The sequence below is a fragment of the Myodes glareolus genome, chromosome 4 (genome assembly GCF_982192425.1).
Source record: "Myodes glareolus chromosome 4, mMyoGla1.1, whole genome shotgun sequence".
NCBI lineage: Eukaryota > Metazoa > Chordata > Mammalia > Rodentia > Cricetidae > Myodes > Myodes glareolus.
The window spans coordinates 60,626,369-60,645,241 of NC_142029.1; the positions used below are offsets into that span (position 1 = coordinate 60,626,369).

At 45.2% G+C, this 18,873-nt stretch overlaps 1 protein-coding gene across 1 annotated transcript in view; it reads right to left on the reverse strand.

Moving 5' to 3' along the window:
- Nucleotides 1-18,873, reverse strand: part of Ephb1 (EPH receptor B1) — a 439,224-nt gene that overhangs the window by 44,657 nt on the left and 375,694 nt on the right. Inside the window, exons 11-12 of the mRNA XM_085689627.2 lie at nucleotides 13,648-13,895; nucleotides 4,223-4,438 (exon numbers count right to left, since the gene is read on the reverse strand). Coding sequence (XP_085545753.1) covers nucleotides 4,223-4,438; nucleotides 13,648-13,895 — 464 coding nt within the window. The remainder of the gene's footprint in view (nucleotides 1-4,222; nucleotides 4,439-13,647; nucleotides 13,896-18,873) is intronic.

The following is an 18,873-nucleotide window of genomic DNA, read 5'->3' on the forward strand; positions in this document are numbered from 1 at the left end:
CAAGGAAGTCAGGACTTTTTTTTTTTAGTATATGAAAACAGAGAGATGGAAGAAATTCAAAGGGACAGGAAGTTGGGGAAGGAAGCCAAGTTCTTTTTCTCAAAGGCAAATCTATCACCTTTAGACCATATGTACAGACCTATAAGCACAGCATGTGCAGACACACACACACACACACACACACACACACACTTCTACCCTCTGAGTTGTTTTCCATCATCCCAAGACTATGAATTCTATCACAGGAGTCTGAGAAAGCCTACCACAGTTGACCTCTTAGGCATTTTCTCATTCTCCAGTTCCTAGGAATGGTGGTCTCTACTCCAACATACTTAATTGTGTCTCTTGCCACAGGAACTTTGGAGGCACTGCTTTTCTGCCTGTGTGGCCTAACCTGCCATGTTCCTTTGGGGAAAAAAAATGCTACACTCTATTTTTGAGCCTTCAGAGTAATATGTTGAAGTCCCAATCCCCAATGGGATGATAATTGGAGGCAGACCTTTCAGAGATAAATATGGTTAGAATTGAACTGTGAAGATGTAGACCACATCATGGATTAATCCCCTCATAAACTGAGGAGAAGTGTGAGCACTCTCTATCTCTCTAATGAACACACCAACGTATTCAAGGAGATGGTCCCTACCCAGAGCCTGAGCAGACTGCTCTCTTGACTCCAGACACTCTAGCTTCCAGAACCAAGAGGAAAGAATGCTTGCTGCTTAAGCTATCCAGCCAGCATCACTTCATTTCAGCAGCCAGAGTCGACTAAAGTTGACTTATTTTTCAGATCTGTTAGAACACCATCACCCCCTCCTCTGGAAGTCCCCCATGGCCCCCTAGACACTGTCAGGACAGTGTATGGTTCACTGTTTTCTGTATGCTCTTGCAGCAGACAGCTGTGCTGTCATCAAGCACGTGTCTAATGAACGCCCTTGTCAACACTAAACCCAAGGCATTGTGAAGCAGCAGCCTCTCTCCTGACCCTGATTATACGCTTATGTGATAGAGCGCTGACACATAAAAGATGTTCAATAAATGCTCAGCTCTTGAATAAATTAGTATTTTCGAAGCATTATCTTATTTAATTGACAAGTATGTTCATCGTTTCTATTTCTAGGGAAAGGCAAACAGAAGAAATACCGTGGGAAATAAAATGAGTCCAGTGGACATATGACCAGCACCTGAGCACTCTGAGGTCCACAGTCAACAGACCTTGTCAAATAGAGGAAGCATTTATGAGAAACTCACTGTGGACAACCTAAGCAATGTGCACAGTAAAATAGTGTGGGAAGTTTTCCCAAGAAACTTTTGCTGTAAGGCACCCTTTAAGGTAGATGTATTTGACTCCATCACTACTTAAGTGACCCAGGAGCATTGAAGTATTGGTTCTTTCAAAGGCAGATGGAGCTCCACCCAGAGACCAGTTGTAAATATGTACATGTGTGTGTGTGTGTATATGTGTGTATGTGTGTGTGGCTATGTGTGTGTGTATGTGTGTGTGTGTGTGTGTGTGTGTGTGTGTGTGTGTTCCTAGACAAGGGCATTTTAAATATCACTTAAAATAAAAGAAACTTAAGACCAAAAAATGTTTTTAAGAGAAGGATGGAAGATAATTTGTTTCTTCCACATAGTAAAACTTTCATTAAAATTTTGTTATATGAAGTTTTCTCAAGTCATTATGATTATTCCAATAGGAAGAAACACTGGATAAACAGATCAACAGAACCAAACAGTGGCCAGAAAGAACTCATTGTCAAGGATGAGTTCAAAACAACAATGTTTTGGAAATAAAGTATATATTGAATGTAGTGGCATAATTGTTCACCTCGACAAAGTTAAGTAAGATGTGGCTTTCCAGGCCATGTTTAAAAATATGTTCCAGAATGTTCCTGGTGTCTGAAAACAAGACAATGGAAAAATAAACACTAAATTCAACAGGAATAAGCTCCTACTGCACATAGCAAGAAGAGTGACTCTCTCAGACACAATATAAAGGGAAACAATCAGACATCCAGAAGCATGCCCTATATGGGTTTATTTCTAGGGCAATCTAGATTGACTATGAAGTTCTAAAATATATGTGCATGTATATACATATAAGCAAATGAAAATCCCAGAGCAATAGTTGTGTCTGAGTGTGTTTGGCATGTGGGGATTGACCAGAAGCGGGTGGCTCAAGGAAGAGCCTCCTGGGGGATGACTAGATTCTTTATCTTGCTAGAAGTTGGACTGATACATCGCTATACATTTGCTGAAATCCAAAATTTGTATTTAACATGTGCACACCATTGTGTACAGAAACAAAAGGTAAGCATAGACAAAAATGACACCCAGACAGAGGTACAGGCCAGAGTTAGATGGTGAAGAACATACAGCAAGATACTCCTCCTTGGATCTACAAAGGATTTATATGAATATTTCTGGTCAAATTTTTTAAAGTTCTATGTATGTCTGAAATTCTTCTGAAATAAACACGTGGTAAAATAGTTTCAGGTATGTATTTACATATGGCACAAACATCAACAATGCAATTGTACTGAAAACTCTGAGAAACATTGTGTAATTTTGTACAATGAGAACTTTCAGAGTAAACCAGAGGCCTAGGAATACAGAGAAGAAGTGATGGCTATTTTTGACTACTTGAGTCTCAGTGTCTTTGCAGACTGGATGATGCCACACACAATTAGGAAACAACGGGTGGGCATCTAACTGTGTCATATACCATCACGGGGTAACATTCCCAACACAAACACCAGCAAGCAACCCAGTGAAAAAGTTAGATAAAGACACACAGAAGAGAGAAAAATGAGTTATGGCAATTGTATAAAAATGCAAATTAAAGCAAAATGAGGTGCCCATATTTTGCTATCAAATTAGCATAATTTCAAAGATTGGTAGCCTCCAGTGTCGCTCAGGATGTTAGGTGATAGACACACTCTCAGGAGAATATGAATATTCACCAAGTTTTAGAAAAATCAGTCTGGAAGTAAAAAAAGTTCCCATGGGGTGCACAAGAATTCAGAAAAATGAGTACAGTGTGGTCACAGAAAAATGTGGATGGAGACACATCTAACTTAGAAATGACGCCTCCAGAAAGAGGTTGGAACACTTTGGCCTGAGTGTCAAATTTGGCTACTCTCATGTTTATAGCTCAGAATGATGCTCATCATTTTTCAAAGCATCACACTGCAAATGGTTACATAATTCTTTACATAATTCTCCACTGTGCCTATTGACCAACAAAGCCTAGAATACTAGCCAGGTGGCCCTTGAAGGTGAAATTTATGGACTCCTACCACGGGGAGTCATCATTCATTAATTAATATTTACACTTGCCTCTCTGTATTATTTTAATTTCTACACTTCATTGTTGAGGTTTAAAGCAGATAGATAGGGAAGCAGGGAAAGATACTTCTGGGTCATGAATGTAGGCAGAAAATGAAGACACTAGCTAGACACCCATTGTAGCAGTTTGCGTCAAAGATGGGGAAGCCTTATAAGGTCAGTGGGCAGTGGAGGGAAGAGTGGGAAGAAGTTTCCTAGGAGGAACAGAGGATCAGGCTGAAATATTGAGGTATAGAAAGAAAGCAATAGTTACTCTTCAATTTCAGTCTCTAGTTAAATAGTGCCAGCTATGGAGAAGGAGCAAGAAGAAGGTTACACTGGAGAGTAAAGCCAGAACTCTATTTTGAATCTATCATGGTTCCAAGAGGAATTGTGTGAAGGAGGCAGTGGGATAGAGATTAAGCTACTCAGGATGTGGAGGGGGAGGCTGAGAGGAGATCAGATTTCAGCACTCAGTATAGAGCTGGTACTTAAAGGCCTCTGAATGCAAGATATGAAATGGAACCAGATTCTGATGGTACAATGCCCAGCTCAACGGGAACCAGCAGCTCCAACTTTGCTTAGAGTTGCTTCCTGTCGAAAGATGCCTCTGACATCACTCTGCCTTATCTGGATTCTCTAAATTCATCTGTTCCAAACTGCTCTTGCTGCTGGCTGGCTAGGGAACACTGGTGGCTTCCAAGTAGATACCAGCTCTTTCTGCAAAGCTGTGGTGGTCAAATCTTTGCCCAAACACTGGCTACTGTTATTTCTACTAGATGGATGGGTGTCCAGCATCTGTCTCCCTAAGTGGGAAAAAACTCAACCACAGGTTTTAAGATACTTTCAGCCATCACTGACTCATATCATACTTTCTCTGAGTGGACTAAAAACTCACCAAGGAGCTAGTGTAGGTGGGATCTGAGGTGTCATCCTGGAGGTAGCGAGAGAGGCCAAAGTCGGACACTTTGCACACCAGGTTGCTGTTGACCAGAATGTTCCTAGCAGCCAGGTCCCTGTGCACATAATTCATCTCAGATAGGTACTTCATGCCGGCCGCGATGCCCCTCAGCATCCCAACAAGCTGGATCACGGTGAACTGTCCATCATTTTGCTGTGATAAGACAAAAAAGGAGATCAGGATCAAGATCTTCAGTGGCTTCAGTGGCTAACCAGGAGCCTAGACAGCATGGCCGACGGCTTGTCAGCCTCTGTCAGCACTCAGCATTCAGTTCTCCACTGCTTCATCCTGCTCCTCCCTCCTCTTCGTCTCTTTCCTTGAATGTTCTGCTCTCTTCTTGCCAAGCCCTGTCGATTTCATCTCCAAATTACATCTCAAACCGTCCACTCCTCTCCCTTTCCACCGCCACCATTCCAAACAAGTCATCGCCATCCATCACCTGTAACAGCCTCCTGCACCTGCCCCCCTACAATCCATTCTCTCCATGGCAGCCAGGGCCATCTTTTCAAGACATAAATCAGGCTTTGTCACTCCCTGGCTTAAACTCTCTAATAGCTTCCCATTGCATTAAGGGAAATCTCCCAACTACTCAGTACAGCTTAGGAGACCCTAGGGACCAGCTACTGCCTTGCCCTAGGCCCTAGGCTCACACACTCATGCTGCATGAAGCCACAGGGACTGGAGAACTCTAGGTTCTTTCCAGGGCAAGTCTGACTTGCCCTGGAGCTTCAAAGTACTATTTCTTCTGTTTCTTTCTCTCTAAGCCCACCCTTCTGTGCCCTTTGTTTTCTGCTTAACTGCTCCTTCCTCAAAGATGACATCCTTATGATTCCCCCTTCCCCAAATGTAATTAGCACTCTCTGAATATTATTTTCAGATGTATTACTGTATTGCCTTACATTTTACAAGTCTGAACTTGGTGTGTGTGTGTGTGTGTGTGTGTGTGTGTGTGTGTGTGAGACCTTCTGTCTTTGCTGTTTGACTCTAACTCTTTGAGCACAAGAACTTCTATCTCTTGAGATCCCTACAGTATTTTCAATGCTAAAAACTTTAATAGAAAATAGAAGAGGGAAGAGGAGGAGGAGGAAGAGGAGGAAGAAGAAGAGGTGGAGGAGAAGGAGGAGAAGGAGGAGGAGGAGGAGAAGAAGAAGAAGAAGAGGAAGAGGAAGAGAAGAGGAGGAAGAGAAGAGGAAGAAGAAGAAGAAGAAGAAGAAGAAGAAGAAGAAGAAGAAGAAGAAGAAGAAGAAGAAGAAGAAGAAGAAGAATCCCAACACCTTACAAAGCATGAGTAGTTGAGTGACCAGCATCGCTTGCTGTTTTCCAAACTCAAAGTCTCAGGCACATTCTTTGCATTTTCTGAGCTGGAAAACTTTACTTTGCATAACTAACTTCACCTCACAGAGGTCAGTGGGGGCTGAAGTTCACACATAGTGTCTGGTACCTGTAACCATGCTAGTGTCCCTCAACATGCCAGGTTACTTACTGTTCTCTCTCATCACTGGTGGACTCACAGTTCAAGCATAAAGGCCCTCCCCATTAGAGAGATTTTCCAACAAATAGAGTGTGTATCTTCCACTAGCCACACAGAAACTCTCGGGTCTTGCCTCTGCAGACAGTGGTTAAATCGGTGGGTCCTGAGTCATGCTGCCAGAAACTTCCCTTCCTACTTAGTTCAGCTTCAGTTTCTCTCCAAGGGGTAGTAAGCTGTATCCTTTATCAACTAGACCACACCCTAAACATTGGAATGCTGTGATTGGAGGAGAGGTGGGAGGAGGCAGGGCATCTGAGGTCTAGCCTAGTTATTGTAGAACACAGCTACTGGGTAAGCCACACTCTCTGCCTCAGAAGTCCACATATAAAGTACACAAAGCATAAAGTGTGAGGAGCCCCTTTGTATGGAACATCTACTGGATAGATTATACAATACATCCACATCTATTATCTCATTGCAGCATGGATGGAATGCCATTTTTGCACCTACTACAATGAGAGTTACTTTTTCACAATCCATCAATAGCCAATGATTCCCTGGAGAAGGTGAACTGGTTGGTTTCATCAACTTGATACAAATCTAGACATGGCGGGGGGGATTGCTCCCATCAGATTGACCTGTGGACATGACTGTGGGCAAACATTTTCTTGATTAATTATTAACATGGGATGGCCTGTCCCACTATGGGCTGTGTCACCACGGGACAGGTGGTCCTGGGTAGTCTAAGGAAGAAGGCTGAGCAAGCCATGGGGAGCCAGGCAGCACGCCGCTTTCCTCCACGGTTCCTGCTTCTTCTCCTGCTTGAATTCCTGCCTGAATTCTAACCATAAAGGACCATGACCTTTTAGATAAGCAAACTAGGATACACCCCACGGGCCAGGCTGCTGCTGACTAATTGCTAACTACCTCCCAACCTGCCCAGAATGCTTTCTCTGTGACATTTTCTTCTAAGGACCTAAAGTACAGCATTGCTTTGTGGAAAGACTGACGGATTTGTTCATCTGTGAAGGATGAACGTACCAGGGATGGTTCAAATCCTCCTCCCGAGTGAACTCCCATCAGCACCTTCTCTAGAAGCCAGCTGGTCTTTCGGGAGCACCCTCATTTTCCCTCAGCGTGCCTCTGAGAGATCTGCCTCCTCAGAAAGTCCCTGTGCAACTTCTGTAAATTATAGAAATGCTTCCCAGCCTCAAGTCACGTGGGCTGGAGTTTTCTTTAAATTCCATTTTTCATTTCTTCTTCTTAAGTGTAGGTGACATGCTAGTGAAAAATTGGTATCTTACTAAAGATTCCATTCTGGGGAAGGGCAGCGGTGCTCACACACAGTGAGAAGGCTGCAGGCAAGCATACACGGCAAGGTGTCTACACTTTTGCTTAATTTCATTGCAGCTCTCCTGGGTTGACCTTGTGTTTAAAATTTAGACCAGGCATCGCTACAGTTTCCATGGAGAATAGAGGACGGAAGTGTTTAAAAGTTGGGTGTCTGGAGAGATACAGTTTGGACCCTGAGCAAGTGATTTAACCTCTGGAGAAGTGACCCCATACCTTGAAGAGTACAGGATTATCTCTTCCAGGACTCTGTGGGGGTTCAGGTCAGAGCTTTCATTTGGGACCCTGTGATGCTCTGTTGACAGCAGTGGTCACTGTAGCCAGGAGCCAGGCCATCCTTTCCTCCCAGTCACCTCCTCCATGGACCTCAAGTGTTCCCATTGAGGGAGAACGGGGTCCAGTCCAAGGTTCCTCATGTTTTCCTAAGTGTGTGAGAGACACTCTAGGGTCCTCACTCCTGGGACACATGCACAGTCCAATGGTCTGAGCTTGGCATACAAAGGGTCAATACTGGTAACAGTTCCCTGATGCATACCCAGTGGTAACAGTGGTTGATGGAGACTTAACGACCCACGCTTAAAATCCAAATCAATTCACAAATACCAGTTCCTTCCATTACTTGACTTAGAAATGGCAAATCATACTTCCCAGAATATGATCAGAGCCTTCAAACTGGCCCTGGGCAGAAGAAAAGGCCGGCAATATTGTATTGTTTTCATAGAGAAGATAAAGGAAGTCCAGAGGATCTACGTGAGCAGACTTAAATCACTCTGGGAGGGTTTGAGTTATAACAGAAGTCTAAATCCGGAGTGGCAAATTACTTCTGGGCTGACAGTCCATCTCTGATCCTCTGGTAATGGCTGCCTTCTGTGGTATGGAGGGAAGGGCTGCGGAGGCTTCAAGGGGAGAAAAGCCCCCTGTGACTGATTCTGCTGCTGTTATCTGATCTCTGAACTCCTGTCTAATGCCTGGTCCCCTGGAAGATGCTGATTCTGCAACATATTTTTCTTAGGTGTTGTGGGGTAAACATATCTCTATAGGAAAGGTCCTGACGATTGAATTTACTATCTTGGTGAAACCTAAGGGTACAAACACACTATTTTTATCCCCTGATGTGTTTTACTTGATTTATTGGAATGGTGCATGTGTGGAGGTCAAAGAACAACTTGGTTCTCTCCACTGGGTCGCTTCTGGGCCTTGAACTCAGGTGGTTAAGCCGGTGGCAGGCTCCTTTACCTGCTGAGCCATTTCGGGGACCCTGGGAAATTGTTTTGAGCGACAAGTATTATCCCTTAAATTATAGAGCGTGGTTGACCACAGGCTTTGTAATTGCAGAGATAAGAACTCCAGCATAGAGAATGAGCAAAGCAGACAACCATCACCTGGTTTCTGGGCGACTTGGGGAAGCAGCGGGGCTCCATGCTCAGCTGATGGGAACAAAGATGGAACAGTGAGGAGACCCAGGCCTGGGTGGAGTGGTTTAAACTTCCTTCTCATTCTGAAGGGCTTTCTACTGAAATTGCTTTCCTGCAAATGCATGGAGTCACTTGCCAGCCCTCGTAGCAGACAGGGAGGATTTAGGTATTTCCACTTTCATTGACAAATCCACTTCAGGAAATGAAACCCTTATTTGATTTGTTTGAAGAGAATGAATCATAGATTCTTTTTTTTAACTAGACGAGAACTTTCCAGCTCATCCAGCTCAATGCCTTTAGTTTATAGATTGGAAAATTGAGTTCAACAGACCTGCTCCAGGCCACAGGGTGACTCATAGCAGGAGCCGGGGCAGGGCCTAGGTCTCGGGGCTTCCAATGTGATATTCTCTCACTAGTTGCTTCCTTCTAGCTTCAGCCTATGAATGAGCATCCCTGAGGAAAAGTATCCCATTTGACACCAGTCAGTGACTACCCAAAGTCTTCCAGATGTGGCCATCTCTGAGTGAACCAACAGGGACCATGACGCTCTGCTTTGGAGCTTTTGACCAGACATGGATCTGAGCTTCAGCATTGGCTCTGAAGATTAGGGAAGAGCCACCGGGTGGGTGACTTTAGATTTTTGGTACTAAGAAGGAACTCTTCTATTTAAAGCAATTAGCAATGCAGAACCACCTCTTGGGTGTTCCCAATTCTTCTACAAAAATGGGAATTGCAAGTTCTATCAAGACAAGGATGGAGAATGGGTAAAGATAAGGTATGGATCTCTGAGGCTGTGACCCAAGGCCAGAGTGGCAGCCCTCTTAGTGGCAGCTAAGTCCAGGAGTGGAGGAAAGGAAACAGCTTGGCAACACAAGGACTAACCCCTTTTCTCTCTTCTTTGAATGGTGGTCCTAAAATTATCCTCCTTCCCAGAAGGTGGACCCTGTAGAACTGAACTGATGACCTATTTTTTCAATTTTATCAAGTAGCAGATACATCAATTAATGTTGCTATGCTCCAGGGTTCAGTAGTAAGCCTGAAATTAGATTTATAGATTACCTGCCTCCACGAGGTGTGAACAGTCAGACACGCTCCGTTTCCCTGCTGCTCTCGGCACTGCCTGTTCTTGCTACCCCTTCCTAGTTGTGCCCTCGCCTCTGGTTTTCTGTGTTCCTCTCTTGTGTCTAAGTTTCCTCCCCCTGCACATATAGCTTCACTATCACGGAAACCTCCAGTGTCTAACAAACCTATGTGTCCTGGGGCCGGGGTGGAAAATTCTCTGTCTCAGAGGAGTAGCAAGGTATGGCTTTGATTTCCATAGGCTCCTAAAGGATGAGTCTCCCTGTCCTATAAGCGACCTTGGAGGGACTCTGATTCTTTCACCCATGTGGTGACTTTCTCTAAGACAGAATCGACTGACACCAAAGAAATACATGACTCTAGAGAGGCTCTTGAGGCTGGTCCAGAAAATTCTTGCCTTTCTATTCCTGTTTATTTCACTGTCTCCACAAGATCTGACCATGAATGATTGCCCTAGGGAAAGCACAGAGTGTGTCTTGCTCTCATGTGTCAACAAGGACAGAGAATGAGATGCCATGGGCACACAGCATTTCTAGAACTCTCTTCCACTCTCTAGAAATAATTGTGCATGGTTTTCATTCAGCTAACATTTACCATGGGCTCACTGTGCCAGGCACTAGAGTTTCAGAACGGAGATGCAACCATTCCCTCAAGGAGGCATGTGTTTGAACCCCCAATTTACAGCCCTTTCTCCAATCCCACTTCTTCAGCTCCTCCAACGACCTTGCTTAGACAGCGAGCATGTACTGCCCTGAAAAGCCAGCTTCGGTATTGTGAAGTGCGGTTTCCAATTGAGCCCCACTGCCATGCCCACGCTGCTCCTGGGAGTGGGAGCAACCCTGCAACCACTGTAAACTGTGAGATCTTCCAGGCACTTTAACCTCTACATATACCAAGCTGCCCCACAGTTCACCGTTCACTTCCCCACTGGCCTGTCAGACTCCCCAAACTCTAGTCTTGGAGAGTTTCTCCTCTCTTTGATAGCTCCCCTGAAAATACATCCCCAGGAAGACTCATTGTCCCACCCTGTAACATCTTAGCCCTCACTCATAGAAACAAAGTGTTACATGGGCAGGTAACAAGTGGCAGCTTCTTTGAACATGCAAGTTCAAGGTAGGAAATGCAGCTGTGGTGGGCTGTATTCTGTAAGAAGTGTATAGCAAGATCTCTCTCTCTCTCTCTCTCTCTCTCTCTCTCTCTCTCTCTCTCTCTCTGTGTGTGTGTGTGTGTGTGTGTGTGTGTGTGTGTGTGTGTATACCTGTGGTGGACAGAAGTCAACACTACTTCCCACAACCTCTTTCCACTTTATATTTTTTTTCAGGTTCATTCTTTTCTTTTTCTCAAAGTTTATTAAATTATAAATTTTCCATTTCCACCCCTCCTCCCAACACCCTCCCACTCCCCCCACTCCCTCTCCTCTTCCCTCTCCTAAGAGCAGTCAGGATTTCCCGCCCTGTGGGTAGTTCAAGTTCCTCCCCCCTCCCTCCAGGTCCAGGAAGGTGAGTATCCAAACAGACTGGATCCCAAAAATCCAGCATATGCAGAGGAAACAAGTCCCAGTGTCATTGCCAATGGCTTTTCAGAAAGACTCCGGGCCAGCCACATTCAGAGAATCCGGCCACATTCAGAGAATCTGGTTGGATCACGTGCTCGTTCAGTCCGCCTGCCATCCCAGCTTCCATCCACTTTATTTTTTAAGACAAGGTTTCTCAATGAGCTCAGAGTTTCAGCTAAACTAGCCAGCCAGCCAGAGAACCCTTAGGGTCCGCATCTCCTTTCCCCACCCCAAGCCTAGTACTGTTGTTACAGATATGCTCCAATGCATCTGTTCACATGGGTACTGGGGATCTGAACTTGGGTCCTCATCCTTATGCAAGCATGCTCTTTACAAACTCAGCTATATCCCTAGCCAGCTGAGACTAAAGTAGAAAATACTGGGTCATTGTCATCCCTGAACATGGGGACTGTTCTCTTTCCTTGGATTTTGATGGGCCAGTCACTGTGGTAAAAGTGACACTATATGATTTCCAAGACACACAAATGGTGCAGCCTTCACTGTCTCCTTGAAGGATGCTTGTCTTTGGACCCAGCCTGTTCCAAAGATATTCAAGTAGGCCACCAGGGAAAAGGTATGGCTGATACCACATTTAACCTTTGTGTTAACACAAGAGTGAAGGAAACTTCAGAGAGCTTCAAGCTGAGCCATGAGCTGTTTTGTATGACTCTACAACAAAGCAGATGTTCCGTCCCACACCATACCTCAGTTGCAGGCTCATGCATGGTGCTGTGTCGTCATTCGGGTCTTAGGTGAAGAGTCATAAGGCATTAGAGCTGTTTCTTCTATCGCACAGGCCCATGCCTCACAGTGGGCCTGGCCAGAGCACTCTCAACCAATGAATGTTATACTGTGAACAATGATCCCTTGATCAATCACTGTTGCTGACAGGGTGTGGGGACACACATAGTCTGTTCACACAAAGTTCTCACTCAGAAGGCTCTGGCCAGTTTTTGATTCTGCTCCTAGACTCTCTGCTCCCAGACTTGATGTAGGATTCCCCTCTGTATGCCATGAATATCATTGGTTAATAAAGAAGCTGTCTTGGGCCTGTGCAGGGCAAAATAGAGGTAGGCGGGGAAAACTAAACTGAATGCTGGGAGACAGAGGGAAGAGTCAGAGAGATGCCATATAGCCACCACCAGAGACAGACTCACTGGAACTTTGCCAGTAGACCATGAGCCTCTGGGTAAATATATGATAGAAATTTAATAGTTAATTTAATATGTAAGAGCTAGCTAAAAAGATGCTAGAGCTAATAGGCCAAGCAGTGATTTAATTAATGCAGTTTCTGTGTGGTTATTATGGGGTTGAGCAGCCAGGAACAAATAAACAGCCTCGTACAACACAAGACTCACTAGATGTTCCCCCTGGGCATCTAGGTCAGGCCCGATTCTGGTCTAGGTTTGGCTACCATCCACTCTCCAAGTGCCTCTCTGCTCTCCTGCAAGAAAGTGGCTCCATTGTGAGCACAGCCTCACAAGCACATGCTCTGACACAGATCCTTCATGGATTTCTCCACAAGAACGCATTCAGGTACCTCCACTTCTGCTTCAGGTTGGACTGGGGATCACATCATTCTGAACATATGCCAGGAAAGACTTCTGGCTGCCTGTGGTGGCCTTTCAGATGCCTCTTTGGATGGCGGGAGGCTCAGGGATTTTTCTAGAAGATGGCAACCCATTTTCTTCCTGACTAGCCAACTGAAGAGAACTGGCTAGGAGGCTGGTGATGCTTCTGAAAGACCACAATAGCCACTGATATCTGTATGAGTCACACTAGGCAATGGAGTCTCTGAGAGTCTCTTCAGTCTCAGTAATTCATGAAGATAACAGTGACCTCTCTTTACTTCTGCCATTTTACTCAACCTATAAATGTTTATTGAGGACCTCCCCCACCAACACACTTCCTCTAAGAAAACCTCAGATTCTGCTTTGTTCTCTCTTCTCTAAAAATATACTTTTAATCTTAAATACACTTAATTAGAATACAATTACATCACTCCTCCCATTCTCTTTTCTCCCTCCAGCCCCTGCATCCATGGTTCAGGGAACATCATGGAAGAATGGATGGGCAGAAAGACTGAATGAGCCAGGATGTCAGGAAGTCTGCTCTGGGCCTGCCCCTTAGAAACGTGAGGGCATAAACAAGACGCAAACAACAATAGCGTCCAGAGACCTGCTGATGAGGGAGAGGGAAAATCTCATGGTGGGGGAGTCCCGTTCCTACACCAAGAACTACAGACAACTAATGGCCGCTGAGAGAGGGCAGATTCGTCTCTCCAAGGTGTGAGAGACCCTGATTGGTTGCACTGTACAAAGTCATTCTTCTCTTTCCAAAGCAAATCTCTGCTGACCTTGCCAAGGTCAACACCTGCCTACACCTGCCCAGCCAGTCCTGAAGGCAGACCACCTTAACGGACACTTCTCCCAGGACCTTGGCTCTGCATCTGACAGTATTAACATCACCCATGCCCCTCCGTGGCTCTTACCCTGAGGAAAGAATCCAAAGCACCGTTCTCCATGAACTCCGTAATGATCATGACAGGCCGACTCTTGGTGACGACACCCTCCAGGCGAATGATGTTGGGATGGTCAAACTGGCCCATGATGCTTGCCTCGCTCAGAAAGTCCCGACGCTGTTTCTCTGAGTACCCAGCCTTCAGGGTCTTGATGGCCACATAGATTTCCCTCTTGCCTGGCAGTTTCAAACGACCCTTGTACACCTCTCCGAACTCCCCTGAAACAGCAAGCGTGCAATTAGGCTCCTCATCCTTCTCAATCTGTGGAACCACAAGGGGAGGCATCTTACCAAGAACAATGGTGCTCCAGGTAGGATTGTGATTAGAGCGGAGAAATGGAAATTGGATTCTTTTCTATGCGACTGTGATGTCTAGGCTGTAATCAGTTCATAGGGAACACGGAAGGAATACTAAAGTACACCCCATGGGCCAGTTCTTAGAAATAGTGTGAGTAGCAGAAGTGAAATTTCACAACATATCCAAGTTTGGGATTTTGTCCCACACTTTATGTGTGTGTGTGCGTGTGTGTGTGTGTGTGTGTGTGTGTGTGTGTGTGTGTGTGTGTGTGCGTGTGCGTGTGTATCCCTGATGAAATGGTCAGTTTTGCTTTGGCAGAATCATGGTCCATTTTCAAGCAGAGTCAGTGCACAAATGTCTGGGTGATGGAGGGTGTGTGAGTACTGTGGTTGATGCTCCCACATTGAACACATGGGTGGCTACTGTGTCCTCTGGAAAGGAGGCCCTGAAAAGCTAGGAAACAAGCAGGTTTATCTGTGAAAGACAAAAGGGGAAGGAAGCAGGACTGGGCAGCGAGAGCATCAGCTTACAGCAAACCACGCCCTGAGCAGACAAAGGCTCAGTCAGTCCAACCGGAACACTAGTCACCCCAGTCTCCCCGCCAGGCTCATGGCTGGGGGCTGCTTAGAGGAGGCAGGTCTCTGCAGGGAAGCAGGGGCAGACCCAGGGAGTGCTGTAGCTTGATGTCTGGCAGCTCAACAGTAAGATATTTCCCCACGTAGGCACAGGCTGAACACCTCTTTGGGTGTGCCATAGGATTTTAACGTCTTCCTTTTTTTCCCCCCCCAGTAAAATCGCTACGAGTAAAAACAATTTTGATGACACCATTTCATAGCTCTCTGAAAGAAGAAAGTCTGTTGAATCTTGCCTAATGTGCTTTCAAAAGTGATTTGATGGTTTCCCTTGGTTTTGTGACTTCTACCTCTTTCCTGGAGAGTAGTTAAGTGTCTCCTTGCAAGGGCTTCAGTGAAATGCATGTCAAAGGCCTGTCAGGAGAAACAGGGGCTTCTGTTGGGCAAACTTTCTTTTTTTTTTTTTTTTACTTTAAGCTTCTGAAAGAAAAATGATAGAGCAAACTGTGAACAATCAGATAAACTCCCGGCCACATTGAAAGGATGCGTTAACAGGCTCCTGTGCTTTAGTCCGGTGCTCCTTTTGCCTTCTGCGACAGAAAGCTCTGGAAGAAAGCTATGTGAAGGGACTTTTATGCAAAACTGCCCTGAATTCTCCTGGACATGACACCACGTGGGACTGCGGGAGAAGCTGGTGTAAGCACTATTAGGAAGATTTCATCCCAGACCTAATACTGAGATAGCTATCATTTGGAGCATTTGGCTTTGACATTGAATCATGTGCGGCTTTGGTGAATTGCTTGAGGTCGGACTGAAACTCTCTCACATTTGGAGCTTGCACACCCACTGGAATACCTGGTGTGTGCCTGGCATGCTAAAGAAAGTCAGTGTGTCGTATGCATTGTTATTTGTTTGGCCTTTGCCTCGTCCATAGTCTGACCGTCAACTATTGGGATTTTAGCACTGCTTCATCCCAAAGAAACCTAAGCAGTGGTGTTTAACATCGTATGTAAAGGCACACTTGTAGGGGCAAGGACAGCTCAGGTGGTGAAGCGTCTGCGGCTCAAGGAGAAGGATCTCAGCTCGCATCACCTGCACTTAGATAAAGAAGCCTGCCATGGTGGCACATGCCTGTAGAGTGCTGGGGAGGTGGAGACAGGAGGATTTCCTAGAACTCTCTGGCCAGCTCTTCTTGTTGAATTGGTGAGGTCCAGGTTCACTGCCTCAAAATGTAAGGGACAGTGATCAAGAAAGCTATCCAGTGTCATTGGGCAGTGGTGGCACACACCTTTAATCCCAGTACTCGGAAGGCAGAGGCAGGCGGATCTCTGTGAGTTCGAGGCCAGCCTGGTCTACAAGAGCTAGTTCCAGGACAGGTTCCAAAGCTACAGAGAAACCCTGTCTCAAAAAATCAAGGAAAAAAAAAGAAAAAGAAAGAAATCTATCCAGCATCAACCTCTGATCTCCACATGCACACACACAGATGAATAAACACACCAACACACATACATGTGTGTCCATGCACATCTACCCACATGTAAGAAAGTTTGCACAGCAGTTGATGTATACTGAATGCCCGTGTCAAGGAATGGTTGGAAACCACCACACACAACCCAGGGAATGCCTAGAAATAGGTGAGTGATATTCGTTGACTCTGAGAAATGCTCACATGATGTTAAGTGAAGGAGAGGAGGGAAGCAAGCGACAGAACATCATTTGCTGTGTGTGCCCATGTGGGACGCATCCCCCCAATATAAAAGGAAAATTATGAAAAGCACATATCGAATGTATTTTTAACATCAAATTATTTTTAAAAATGGTTATATGAGAAGGATAGAGATAGGACATGGGAGTAGAGATTAGTAAACTTGTTTATCTAATTTTATGTTGAGTTGCTATAAAAAGCATAACTTGGGTAGTTAAAATGCAAAAAATTTAAAGTTGAATACTAAGCAGGGACGTGCACATATATGTATCTCTATATATGTGAATGTGTCTGCATATATACATATATATGTATATATACATATATATGTGTACATATATAGCATGCATATATAGTAGAATTCAGCCTTCTGGTAACCTAATATTTAGCAACTATGTATACAAATAGTATGTTTGATAAATAAGCTAATTGAATACTATTAGTTAGTATTTCTTCTTGCTGCCATAATAAGTTCAGTTTCCTTTAGGAGAAAGGTATAGCTGAGAGTTTTGTGGGAGGGTATGCTTCCATTCTCTCTGGGTGAAGATAGCCCACAAATATTTATCTGTTGGCCAGCTGCTATGGCATACTTCATTCCATCCAATCACCATAGAATTTCTGAAAACAAAATGTCCACTTTAGTATGAGCAAATTAGCAAGGAGACACCAAAGTCTGCTGCCAAAGCTGAAAGTCAGTCAGGGTTCTGACCACACCCACTCCATTTCTTACCATTTGCCACTGGATGCAAAGTTACAACTCAGAGAGCATCCTGCCTAGCTTACAGCTTCAAGCCATTCTGTTCCTGGCAGAGACAATCTTAGCAAGTCAGTCTCCAGACAAGAGCATGGAAGCAGAGTTTCTTCCTTGTCTCCTTTCCTCTCTCCTTCTGACATCCCCTCACTTTCTTCCTTTCTGAGACATGGTCTGTGGTCCGTGTCATCCTTAAACTGCCAGCAATCCTCCTGCCTTGGCCTCCTGAGTGCTGGTATTACAGACATGTACTATCGCCCAATTCAGAGTAATTCCAGAAGTGGATGCCATCCACCCAAGACTCTTGTGGGACTTCGGCAGAACCATAATATTGATCAGTCTGTGTGTGCAGTTTGGGAAAATGCACTAGATTAACCTGAAGTCTCCCCAACCCTACACATAACACCCCAGCTGAGAAACTCGGCTCTGTGTTAGTTGTCCCTGCAATTAGAGCACAAACACTTGGGTATTGTTGGAGATTCTGAGTAGCTGGCCTGGGTGCAGCCTGAAATTTATGCATTTAAAAGCTGACTATGGGATTGGCAGATCCTGGTGGAAAATGAAAACATAGGATTCTTTGCCCCCAAAATTCTGAAGGATTTCAAGATGGAGAGAGGAGAGCATACAGATGAAATGGAGACCTTTCTGGTCATGGGTCCACGCCTAACTGCACTGTCCACATACCTTGCTGCCCTTGCTCCTGTTCCTGGGGTGCAGGAGTGCCCAAGGCTGAGAAATGTGCTTTCACCCCTAGCATCCTGTAAACAGATTAGCGGACTGCCCAAAGCCCAGATGTCTTTTGACTCCGCTTCTATGTCGACTGCCTCACACTGCACATGGCCAGGAACATAGTGTAGGCTTTATTGATGTGAGAGGAAAGGAAGAAGAAGGGGGGGTGGTGACAAACCAGGAAAGCATGCTGTTGAGAAGTTGTCTCCCTCAGGACATCGTAGATGAGATTACTTCTCTGACTGACAAACGTTATTTCACCGTTTGATCTTTACGGTTAACCTGTCTTCAAGTCGGTGCTTCTAAGACTGGAGCTTCAGATTATATCTTCTGTGGGGTCTCATCTCATTCTTGGAAAGTCAGAAAAGTGGGCTCTCCTCGGGTAGAGTGAGGTGGGTGTAGTTTCTGGTGACTTTAGTGCTCAGACGTCTGCTCTGCAGTGGTGTAAAGTGTGGGGATTCTGGAAAATTACAGATGTCTAATAGTTTCTGAGCCAGGAGGCTTTCAAAGCACAACTGCAAAGCAAGTTGCTGAGTATCAAGGAGTCCCTCGGAGATTAAGTGATGCCTCAGTGCAAGGGGGCAGGTCAGGGAAGGAGCTTCATGTCTACTCCAGCCTGCAAGCTGGTCAGTGGACTTTGGGTTGACCCGTACATCTCTGGGACTCATCACTACATAACAGGAAGCAGCAGGAGGCTGCCTTCTTTTCCTACCTGGGACTTGGGAGAGGGGCCATTATGGATAACAAAGGGGAGGAGGCAGGTCTCTGTGGCCTTGCAGGACTTACGGGTGCTGTGGAAGGTGTCTTTGCCAGGAAGCTGGCATGTATGATAGCCCCAGATAAGTCTAGCATGGTCAAATCTAGGGTCTCTGGCCATTCAGTATTTCTACAGCTTCACAGGGAAGTATGAGCCCATGGCCATACTGCCATTAGCAATGACAAAGAAAATGCAGGACTTGTGTTGTTTGTGATCTAAGGAGGTGCTATTCACGTGTATTCTTTAGCTTCTCTAATAACTTTAGTTAGGGTACCAACTTCACAAACTTTCCTTTGCCTGAGAGTCATGGTATGCAGAAGACAGGGGACCACAGGTTGTGAACAGACTGGACTGCACAGTGAGACTCAGTCACAAAAATAAACAA